This window comes from Sus scrofa, chromosome 15 (genome assembly GCF_000003025.6).
Source record: "Sus scrofa isolate TJ Tabasco breed Duroc chromosome 15, Sscrofa11.1, whole genome shotgun sequence".
Classification (NCBI taxonomy): Eukaryota; Metazoa; Chordata; class Mammalia; order Artiodactyla; family Suidae; genus Sus; species Sus scrofa.
This window is the reverse complement of record NC_010457.5, coordinates 72839330-72851567: the sequence shown is the minus strand read 5'-3', so window position 1 is coordinate 72851567 and position 12238 is coordinate 72839330. Positions and strand designations below refer to the sequence as shown.

Here is a 12238-nt window from a genome sequence, read left to right as displayed (position 1 = left end):
CTGAGAACCTCAGTATGCCACAGGTGCAGCCCTAAAGAGCAAAATAAATAAATAAATAAATAAATAACTGGGAAGAAAAGAGAAGATGAGCTTGTAGGGGAATAATGAAACTTAGGCGACATCCGGGAAGATTGTACCCCCCATAGTACTCAGCCAAGGAGGCACTAGGGGAGGGACTTGAGTGCTAGAGAATGTAATTGCTTGTCAGGGCACTGGTGTGCCTGCCTGCCTGTTTGACCCCATGTTGCAAGACCGCCATTAAAGTCTCGCTTGGCTGCACAAAGAAAAAAAAAAACAAAACTTACATGTTATTTTTTTCCCCATCATCCAGAAAGGATGTGGTTTTTTCCCCTATCTCCTCCAAACCGGAGAATGGTAATGGTAATGGAATCTGATCTGAGTCTCTTCAACTTAACTTTTCAAGATCCCAATGTTAACCAGGTACTTAGTGTCTTGTTTTAGTTTAGCCTGAGGAAATGTCCCCTGTGTGTGGTACCACTGACATGAATCACCTGACACCCCTGCTATGTTGCATAACTTCAGTGACACAGAAACTGTATATTGTCACTTATATGTGAAATTTGAGATATGGTGCAAATGAACCTATCTACAAAACAGAAGCAGACTCACAGACACAGAGAACACACTTGTGGTTGCCAAGGGGAAAGGGGACGAAGTGGGGGGGAATGGGAGTTTCAGGTTAGTAGACGCAAACTATTGTGTTTGGAATGGATAAGCAATGAAGTCCTACCGTGTAGCACAGGGAACTACAGTCTTTTGGGATAGAGCATGATGGAAGATAATATAAGAAAAAAAATATTTATATATGTATGACTGGGTCACTTTGTTGTACAGTAGAAATTGACAAAACATTGTAAATCACCTATAATTAAAAAAAAAAGACTTAAGAAACTATATTGAGATGTGCACGAATAGAGACTGAGAGGAAGAAAAAGGAGGGAAAAAGAGAACAGAATTTGAAAGAGTGTGACTGGTCATCTGAGTTTATGACATCTACTCATCTGAATTTCTATCAAATAGTTCTTGAAAGAGGTGACGCCTCCATTTGAATGTGAGATGTACAAAAATACTATTTCTTCAGCTATGTCCTCACTCAAGAGAGAGGCATGTGCACCCTGAAAGTCAATTGAGACAAGTAACCCCTCCTCGCTTTTATGATTTCCAAGTGTTGAGGGATCTGCTCAGTTTGGTGGCAGCTGCACTCACTGCCTTATTTCTCAGATTGATGTGGTGCAGTTTCCAAAAGGCTGGTGACTGCTAGAATCAGGTCACCTGATTGTGACCACAGGTTTATAAACGGGACCAAGCTTGGCCTTTGAGTGCTAGAACTAAACCTTTGCTTTTCCTAAATTGATCTTAGACCAAATCAGTCCTCTCTTTAAACAGAGACTGTAGAGATTTCCACAGTGATTGGAGTTGAGTATGTGCGTTTGTTTCCATTTTCCTAAACCTCTTTTCTTGGCTCAGGACAATTTTCACAGATTTCATGATTCAATTAGTGTTTTTATGATTTTTATTGAGATGTAGCTTATGTACCATAAAAATCACCCTTTCAAGGGTAAATTCAGTGGTTTTCAGCATATTCACTGAGTTGTGCAATCACTGCTCTTATCTAATTTTAGAACATTTTGTACCCCCCCACCAAGAAACTTCATTTCCGTTAACCCCGTAATCATTAACAGTCACTGCTCGCTATGCCCAGCCTCTGCAACAATAATATAGTTTTTGTTCCCAAGGATATGCCTATTCTGCATATTTCATACAAACACAGTTATTAAAATATGTGGCCTTTTGGGTCTCACTACATTCACAAGGTTTTCAGGGTTCATGTTGTAACATGTATCCATACTTTCTTTTTATTGTCATATAATATTCCACTTTGTGAATATGCCCCAATTTATCAGTTGATGGACATTTGGATTTTTTCCAGTTTTTACCTAATGTTGCTATGAACATCTGTGTACAAGTTTTGGGGGGGACATATGTTTTCACTTCTCTTGAGTATTTAACCAAGGGGTGAAATTGCCGAGTCATGATTCTTTCATGAGTCAGTCTATCCTGCTTTTAAATGTGTTCATGCAATGTCCCTCATCTTTCACTACATTCTCTAAAAAGCAACCATCTCAACTTTAGTTTGCATCAAAATTATGTTTCTTCTTAATAGTTTGAATTTATAGAAATAATGGCGTAAATAATCTCAGTAAAATACTTCAAAATCTAGGACACATCAGCAAATATACAGGCAATTAACTTTCCAAATTTTGTTCAAAAGCAGTAATATTAGTTGCTGTGGCCAACAGAGTGGACTGACCTTGTTCTTTTTTGTAAGTGTAAAAATTCTATAACTGGGAGTTCCTGTCGTGTCTCAGTGGTTAAGGAACCTGACTAGTATCCATGAGGATGTGGGTTTGATCCTTGGCTTTTCTCAGTGGGTTAAGGATCCGGTGTTGCCATGAGCTATGGTGTAGGTCACAGATGTGGTTCAGATCCTGAGTTGCTGTGGCTGTGGCATAGGCCTGCTCCAATTAGACCCCTAGTGCCTGGGAACCTCCAATTGCCCCAGGTGCGGCCCTAAAAAAAAAAAAAAAATTCTGACTCTGAATCCAAAGGTAGAGACTTGCTCTTATTTCCAAATATGCCATTGCATGGCTTTCAACATATTCTTTCCCATGAAATGTTGCTATATATCTACTTCTTATAAGAGGCTTTTAGTTCTCCATTTTTGGAGAGGCTGCTAAAAGAATCCTGGAATTTATGTCAGAAATGTTTGAAACTTTGTATTTAATCCAGGGGAACTCCCCACTTCTTATTACCTATTGTGCCCTCTCTCCTATTTCTTTATCTCTGTTTCTACACCAGGATATTTAAAAAAAAAAAAAAAAAAAAAAAAGATGTGTGTTATTTCGGCTGATTGTAATCTCCTTTACTAGAGGCACACCAGATTTGTCTTTGATTTGTATTTCTTTTTAGGACGTAAGTGCATCAAAGATAAAAACTGTGTTTTCTTCTACTCTCACAGCTCTAAATGTCAAATGTAGTAACATACCCAGATTAAGTATTTGGTAAAAACATTTAAAAGGAGGATGTGGAGTTCCTGTCATGGTACATTGGAAACGAATCCAACTAGGAACCATGAGGCTGAGGGTTTGATCCCTGGCCTCACTAAGTGGGTTAAAGATTCGGTATTGCCGTGAGCTGTGGTGTAGGTCACAGACATGGCTTGGATCCTGTATTGCTGGGGCTGTGGTGTAGGCTGGCAGCTGGAGCTCTTATTAGACCCCTAGCATGGGAACCTCCACATGCCACGGGTGTGGCCCTAAAAAGCAAAAATAAAATAAGTAAAAGGAAGATGTGTTAGCAGATTGAAAAAGAAATGTAGTGATACATGCCATGGCAAAAATCAGACTCAATTGTGTGATAAACCATAAAAATCATTTTTCAGGAAAGCTAAACTTGCTTTATAAGTTTTTGTATAATTTTACATTGCAAAATGATTGTTTTTCTGTCAATTTTAAACTGGTTTCATACCTTTTTAAAAACATGTAGATTTCTAATAAGGGTTATTCTTATAACTGTGACTAAATAGCTCAGGGGAAAATCCATCCATTTTGCTCAAAACACAATTGAAGTTAATTTTGTTTGACACAGGAATAGGAGAAATCTGTAAAAAAATATAATTAGTTTCAGCTTCTTTTCACTCCTTTTTCTGAGTCTATATAACCTACGTTGTCACTACCATGATTCGCCTTTTAATTTTTATATTTCACCTCAGAAAATAAAAGAGCAGACCATGGCTTCTTTTTGTTTCTTCTTCCTCTGTATGTCATGGTACTTAATATACAATCTTTCAAGCTGTTCACAGGGGGTTGACGTTCTGAAAGTGTTTGTCCCAAGTCTCAGGCAGTCCCAGTGCCCAAGCACTCATTTTCATTTTCCAATGGACGAGTTAGGAAGTTCTTTTAACTCAGTCAAATAGTAAGTCTGCTGTTTTTTTAAATAAGAACCATTATTTTTATGCTCTTTTATTTAAAACACTCCTGTATAATAATATATAGAAATTTGAGGTTTTTTTTCTTGTAATTTTCTGTCCTGTAGTTTTTGTAATATTTTGTACACAGATGTAAGCTAATTAGGGAAGTCATAATTTTTATGCTTATCAGAGGGGGGTGGGGTTTGGTTTGTTTTTTTCCTTTTTTTTTTTTTTTTTTTGGTCTTTTTAGGCCCACACCTGTGGCATATGGAGGTTCCCAGGCTAGGGGTCGAATCAGAACTGTAGCCACTTGCCAATAGCCACAGCAACATCAGATCTGAGTCATATCTGTGACCTCCACCACAGCTTACAGCAATGCTAGATCCTTAACCCACTGAGCAAGGCCAGGGATCAAACCTGCATCCTCATGGATGCTAGTCAGATTCATTTCCACTGAGCCATGATGGAAACTCCTGTTTTTTTTTACTTTTTAAATTGAATCTATCCCAAACATTTACCAAATTTCTTTTTATCTTCTTTGTTCTTCTCAGTTTCCTAATTGTTTTTAATTCAAAATGGAGTTTTCTTTCTAATTTATAAAGGGGTATGTATTTATCATAAGAAAATCTAAGTGTGTAAAATAGAGTCAAACAATCAAACAATCTTCCACCACCTATTTTACAAAAATGAGTTTCCTCCAGGGAGAGAAACAGAGGGTGTCAGACAGAAGAGGATCAGGTGACCAGAGAGGCTAGAGGAGAGCTTGAAGAGTGGTGCTGTCAGAAGCACCATCATGAAGATTTTTAAGCAAGGAAGGTTGGGTTGAATTGCACTAAAAGTGAAGAGAGGTGAATAGTAAAAGGAAATAGTAATAGTAAAAGGAACAGAGATGAATAGTAAAAGGAATATCTTTCATTAAGTTATCACTTTAAGATCTATGAAATGTTTAGTTCAAATTTTTAAAGCTGTTTAGAGAGCCTGGAAAATAAGTCATTCATGGAGTAGTCTGTTAATAAGCATACATTCAATGTGATGATAATTCTGTGGACACATTACTTCTTGTAGTGAAAACCAAAATCTATTTTATTATTACTACTAGTATAATTATTTTTAAGTGGCTGGCAAACACTTAAGGCTTGATGTCTTTGTTTCTCTTTAGGCCTCTTATGTAAGGAGCTGAAAGGGAAATAAAATATACAGGATGAAAAGATGGCAGCGTTGCCTCCCCCAGGACCTCAGAGCTTCGTCTACTTCACAAAACAATCTCTTGCCCTCATTGAACAACGCATTGCTGAAGGAAAAACAAAGGAACCCAAAGAAGAAAAGAAAGATGATGAGGAAGAAGGCCCGAAGCCAAGCAGTGACTTGGAAGCTGGCAAACAGCTCCCCTTCATCTATGGGGACATCCCCCCAGGCATGGTGTCTGAGCCCCTGGAGGACCTGGACCCCTACTATGCAGACAAAAAAGTGAGTTTATTTGTGCCTGCAGTGGTGCAATCTCTGTTTGCCCATTGTACAGAAAGATGGTGTTACCGATTGAGATTAAATGGCATTTAATGAAAAATCACACCATGACAGAAATGTTTGGTTAACCACATATGTAGGATATTCCAGAGTATGGTTTTTTTTTTTTTTTTGTATTTTTAGGGCCACACTTGTGGCATATGGAGGTTCCCAGGCTAGGGGTCTAATTGGAGCTATAGCTGCTGGCCTACGCCAGAGCCACAGCAATGCCAGATCTGAGCCATGTCTATGACCTACACCACAGCTCACAGCAATGCCAGATCCTTAATCCACTGAGTGAGGCCAGGAATTGAACCGGCAACCTCATGGTTCCTAGTCGGATTCGCTTCCGCTGAGCCACAATGGAAACTCCAAGAATATGTATCTTTTTAAAATTTTTTCATCGACACTGGTTTTGGCATTGGCATACACTTTTGATTTTCTTAATTTAGTAGTGTTCAGTATAATGTTCTGTCTTTTTTTTTGGAGTCCCGTCGTGGCGCAGTGGTTAACGAATCCGACTAGGAACCATGAGGTTTCGGGTTCGGTCCCTGCCCTTGCTCAGTGGGTTAACGATCCGGCGTTGCCATGAGCTGTGGTGTAGGTCGCAGACGCGGCTCGGATCCTGCATTGCTGTGGCTCTGGTGTAGGCTGGTGGCTACAGCTCCGATTCAACCCCTAGCCTGGGAACCTCCATATGCCACGGGAGCGGCCCAAGAAAAGGCAAAAAGACAAAATAATAATAATAATAATAATGTTCTGTCTTTTTGGACATGCCATAAATGTGTACTTGTAGAAACAAAATAATTGTCAATCTCAGAAGTAAGATGGGGACATGTTCAGAATGCATTTGCATGGAGATGACAGCTGAATCCATGGGAATATATAAAATCACTGAACTAATAATGGGGTTTTAAAGGGTACTGGATAGAAAAAGTTTGAGATGGTCAGAAGTAAGATGTAAATCATAAAATTTTCCGTTATTCAAAAAAAAAAGGAAAGAGATTACCTCATAAAATTACCCAAGAAGTTGAGGCTAGAGTAGGGGGACTATTGAAATGAACAAGGAGGATGAATTGGTAATTTTCAGCACACAGCCTGTGTTAGGTTTTAACAGGAATCAAAGCAAAATAGTGGTGGATAGCAGATAAAAAGAGAAAGTAGGTGGCAGTTGAAGCATACTAGGAAATTTGAGAAATTTCCTCCAGAAAGATGGTCACTTGGGGCAAGGAATAAATTTAAAACCTTTCAAATGTAGGGTATATATAGCATGTTTGAAAGTGGAGAAAAATTTTTCTCAGAGAGAAAAATGGAGAGGGTTGAGTAATGTTGTAAGAAGTTGCAGATGTTAACAGGCAAGGGATAAGCCACAGGTCAGGTTTATCTACATTCAAAAAGTGGAGAGAAGCCTTACTGTGTGAGCCTTTGACTGGCAAATAGGAGGATACATTTAAGAGTCCTGATATGTTGAAGTAAACGTAGGTACATCTGATGAGGAAATGCATGTTAAATGATGTCCATACTTTCCATACTGCAGGAGTGGAAATTGTCCTTGGTGAGTCAGTCTTGAGAGCAGCAGTGAGAAAGTGTTGATTGCATTAGGGAAATGGGAGAAAGTTTGAAACAACTGCTATAAAGGTTGTTTTACTGAGAAAATAAGGAGGGGATTATGATCATTTCTGAGGCAGTAGCAGATACAAGCAGATTGAACTTGACAAAGAGATAGTAAAGGATTAGATCAGTAGCTTCCGTAACTTCCTCCAACAGTGCTTTGCTGCTTGGCACCTGCACACTTAGCTTTAAGAAGCCCAGAAAGGGAGGATAAAGTCCATTTAAAAAAATTATTTTGGGAGTTCCTGTTATGGCTCAGCAGGTTAAGAACTGGCATAATGTCCCCAAGAATGCAGGTTTGATCCCTGGCCTCGATCAGTGGGTTAAGGATCTGGCATTACAAGCTGCAGTGGAGGTTGCAGATACAGCTCAGATCTGGCATTGCTGTGGCTGTAGTTTAGGCTCCCCTGCAGGTCTGATTTGACCCTTGCCCCAGAAACTTCCATATGTTGCAGGTGCAGCCCTAGAAAGAAAAAAAAAATATTTTGATTTAAGGTAAAAATAGAAGGGAATATTTCTTGATAAGACAGCTAGCAAATAAAGAACATTGAAATGTCTTGAGAAGTAGTAAATGTGATGAAGTTAATTTTGATGGTAGAAACATCTTCTTCAGGGGTAGTTGCTATGAATAACAATACATGATATTTTGCTTCACCTTAAAACCAGCATCTTAACAAGCTGACAGCACAGCAAGAAAAAACAGAATATTTGCAAAGCCTTTGAGAAATACGCAACATTCTAATTAATCAATCAGTATTTTAACACAGAATGAAAGAATGCTAACATGTATCCAGGATCTCAGGCACTAGATTTTTTATACAAATTAGCATGAGTTTACCACAATCTGGTGAGATAGGAAGTAATAAATGATTTAGGACTAGCAAATTTTGTCCTGGTTTTTTTGGTTCAAATTGATTTGACTTCCTACTGAGATATTCTGTTGTACAGCTATTCTGGAGTTTACTTGTTTTTACTCTATAGCAACCACCATGCTCACAACTTTATGAAAATGAATGATTATGAATGAGTAAATAGTGAAACAGATGAAATAAAAAATACTTTCTCATTTTGCTTATTACTTCAGCCTAAAAAAAATGCCTGACTCTGCATGAATACCTCCTGTATTTCCCATTTCCAAAGGTAGCCTGGAGGTTACTTGAGCAGCCACCCCTTAAGAAGCAAAGGAGTGTTTCTGGAATAAATCCCAAGTCAGAGGTATAAACTAATACTGGCTTTAAATGACTTGGGAGGTAAGGAGGAAATGTTTGCATTTGAATAGAGGATTAACTAATGGAATCATTTTAGCTATGTGATAGACTCATTTAATAGAGAATATTTGGGGTGGGACTCCAGCCATTTGCCTTGGCCCCAGTTCCTTTCAAATATGACACCAAGCACATTAAAAGCCTAATAATGCACATCTGCATCAGTATACTTGGGTAGAGCTTGGTCAAACAAAATAATCTATTTTTAATGTACCTCTATTTACATATGGACAAATAACCAAAGGATCGAGTCTTTATTTATTTATTTATTTAGGTTTGGAGCTTTAAATTATCAACTTTTTGTGCCATGTCCTAGCCTCTTAATCATTCTTAATTAAAGTAGTTTTGAGGTCCATTTGCAGCTTCAGGGTTGACTCCTTAATGTTTCAAATTATTCAGACTAATTGACAAGAATTTAGTTTCTGCTACATTATAATCATTGCTTGGATTAAAAATCTTACTGATTCCTAATTTGACCTGGGTTCACATTTTAATTTATATTTGAGTATAATCATCAATGCTTTATTTTAAAAAGGACACAGTAGGGGTTCCTGTTGTGGCTTAGCGGAAACAAATCAGACTAGTATCCATAAGAATGAGGGTTTGATCCCTGAACAGCTCAGTGAATTAAGAATCTGGCATTGCCAGGAGCTGTGATGTAGGTGACAGACATGGCTCAGATCTGACATTGCTCTGGTTGTGGTATAGGCTGGTAGCCGTAGCTCCAGTTTGACCTCTCACCTGGGAACTTCCATATGCCGCATGTGCGGCACTTAAAAATGAATACATACATAACTAATAAAATAGGACACAATAAACTAATGATAGAAGTTAGGACTTCATTTTTATGAATGATGAATAGATTAAGTGCTTTTGAATAGTTTTACGCAGTGTCCTTAAGAAATAATAAGTTACTAATCACCCTCTGCTATGGGTAGTAAGAGGACAGGTACACTGTCTTATTATCCTCACATCCTTGGGTGCCTTATATGTTGCCTATAATATTAGCAGCTACTCACACCATTTACTAACAATTTACAATGTACCAACCAGAATTTAAAAGCTTCACAGGCACTAAGTGCTAGCTCTCAATTTGTGAAATGGTAGCTCTGGAATTTAGAATCCTATTGGCCCAACACGAGAGCTTGTATTCTTTAAATACCATAATTCTCTAATTTTATGTTCAATAAATTATTAAATAAGTGAGCAACATAAAAATACTTTATTCAGAAGTTCTCACTGTGGCTCAGCAGGCTGCAAACCCGACTAGTATCCATGAGGATGCAGGTTCAATCCCTGATCTTTGCTCAGTAAGTTAAGGATCTGGTGTTGCCATGAGCTGTGGTGCAGGTCACAGGCTCAACTCAGATGCACATTGCCGTGGCTATGGTGTAAGCTGGCAGCTGCAGCTCTGATTTGTCCCTAGCCTGGAAACTTCTATATGCCACAGGAACGGCCCTAAAAAGAAAAAAAAAAAATCTATTCAGATGTTGACATCTATGCATTTGCTGGTAGGATTTTAGAATTTGCTTAACTCATTCTGATACCCAAAATTTCATAGGCATACCTATTTTTCCCACCTATAATTAACTCCTGGATATGTCTAAACCCAGGCAATCCTAAAGAATTTTCATTTCAGATAAAATAGGGAATTTAAATTTAAAAATAGCAAACTAACTCTTTTTTTTTTAATTTCAAGTACAAGATAACTTGATCTTGCCAAGTTGGAGCAGCAATATAATTTTCACATTAGCTCAGATGACCTCTGGCTCACAAAGTCACCCTGATTATTCTGACAGACATGACCCTGCTCCCTCTTTACCCTCATGCTCTGAAAACCGTTTGTATTTCTCTGTGTGATACCTTTAACATCTTGCCTTGGATTAGAGTTTTTATTGCTTTTCTAGGAATCTTTTTTTTTCTTTTGTCTTTTTGCCATTTCTTGGGCCACTCTCGCATATGGAGGTTCCCAGGCTAGGGGTCGAATCGGAGCTGTAGCCACTGGCCTACACCAGAGCCACAGCAACTCGGGATCCGAGCCACATCTGCAACCTACACCACAGCTCACGGCAACGCCGGATCATTAACCCACTGAGCAAGGGCAGGGATCGAACCCGCAACCTCATGGTTCCTAGCTGGATTTGCTAACCACTGCGCTACGACGGGAACTCCGGAATCTTTTTGAATGCAAAACTCAGGCCACATTTCTTTTCAGACTCCTTTCATTGCCTTTTATGCCATAGTTGCTCACTGCGCAATTATAGAAAATAAGAGATGAATGAGTTTTAAAAGGCACAGTAAACTGAGATTTAAGAAAGCAATAGTTGTACTTAAAGACGAGGTATTTTAAAACTAATTTTCAATGTGAAAGTGAACTTTCTGTTAAATTATGTTTATACATAACTGGTATAGTGAAAGGGACCAAGAATATTTTTTAAAAGTACATCTGAAAATAATAGATTCTGACTTGTTTTCTTGGGAGCAGTGCCATGAATAAAAAGCAAGATTACCTGAAGTTACTTCTGCAATTTGGTGAAAAGTTTTATTACCAGAAACCCATTCATAAACTTATGTAACTTCTCAATGACACAAGGAATTTGCTTGCCAACTGCAGAAAAATGAGACACGGACTTGAAATTGGTCTGATTTCCAAGTCAATTCCTTAGGTTGTTTTAATGTTTTGTTGTTTTTGCTTGTGTTTTAAATTTTTCAACTAAATATCAAAACCAGAGAGCGTCACTCATTATGCAATGATTATGTAACATATTTTATGAATGTTTGGGTCTATTGATACTATTTTTTAAAATTACTGTGGTTAGTAGCAAGCAAGTCCTTTAATTTGTATTCTCTTGTTTTAGCTGTTATTAGAATTCCACCTAAAATAGGAAAACTGAATTGAGTAATAGGATTCTTTCAACTCTGATGTTCCTTAAAATATATGAAAATATTTTTTTGAAAGAACTCATGTTTTGGAACATATGCTACTAACCATGACAATAGCCAACTTGCAGTAAAATTCTCAAAGTAATATGGTAACAATCAGGGATAGCTAGTTTCTATTTGGTTTGTATAGAAGGCAGTGTAATAAAAGACCGAAGTTGTGTTTTAAACTAATGCCAGTGGCCACAAGTTATTGTTACTGATTTGAATGTTGAAGGGATATGAAAAAGAGAAGACATTGTATTTTGAAGGCTCTGAATAATACATGCTCATAAATGGCTCACTTCTTACTTTACTGAGAAGAAATGGACAATGGACTTGAAGTTCATTGGCCAACATGATGTATGGAGCTGTATTAATGGCTTGAATCTAATGGAAATGTTTCTTCAATATAACACTACTGAAAGGAGAGGTAAGCTGCAGATACTAATGTACTAGATTGTAATTTTGGAGTCTCAATTTCATACTGTCTTCTTCTTGCTCCCCCAGACTTTCATAGTGTTAAACAAAGGGAAAACAATCTTCCGTTTCAATGCTGCCCCTGCTTTGTACATGCTTTCTCCTTTCAGTCCTCTAAGAAGAATATCTATTAAGATTTTAGTACATGCATATCCTTTTTAAAAGGCTTACTTACAATAATTCTTTAAATGTAGTTTTTGCTAATTTATTTAAACAAATTGTAGTCCTTTTGTACCTGTAAAGACTCTGGTTTATCCATTTCGATATAACTTGGTGTAGATCTCTGAGTAGACAGAGAATGGCAATTTTGGCATTTGAGGGTAAACTACTTTTATCTATTACTTGCTTGTTCAAAGAGATTTTTTTAAGGCCTTTGGACTTATTTAGAATTATCTTGTAGTGAAAAATTGTTAGCATTTCAACAAATGTCATAGTCGAAGTTGCCACTGTGGTCTTTTATTATATTCCT

At 37.7% G+C, this 12238-nt stretch overlaps 1 protein-coding gene across 3 annotated transcripts in view; it reads left to right on the top strand.

The window, feature by feature from the left end:
- Positions 1 to 12238, top strand: part of SCN9A (sodium voltage-gated channel alpha subunit 9) — a 166647-nt gene that overhangs the window by 60785 nt on the left and 93624 nt on the right. For all 3 annotated transcript variants that reach the window (XM_021076176.1, XM_021076177.1, XM_021076178.1), the window contains exons 2-3: positions 5151 to 5458; positions 11800 to 11918. In XM_021076176.1, coding sequence (XP_020931835.1) covers positions 5201 to 5458; positions 11800 to 11918 — 377 coding nt within the window. In that variant the 5' untranslated portion in view covers positions 5151 to 5200. The remainder of the gene's footprint in view (positions 1 to 5150; positions 5459 to 11799; positions 11919 to 12238) is intronic.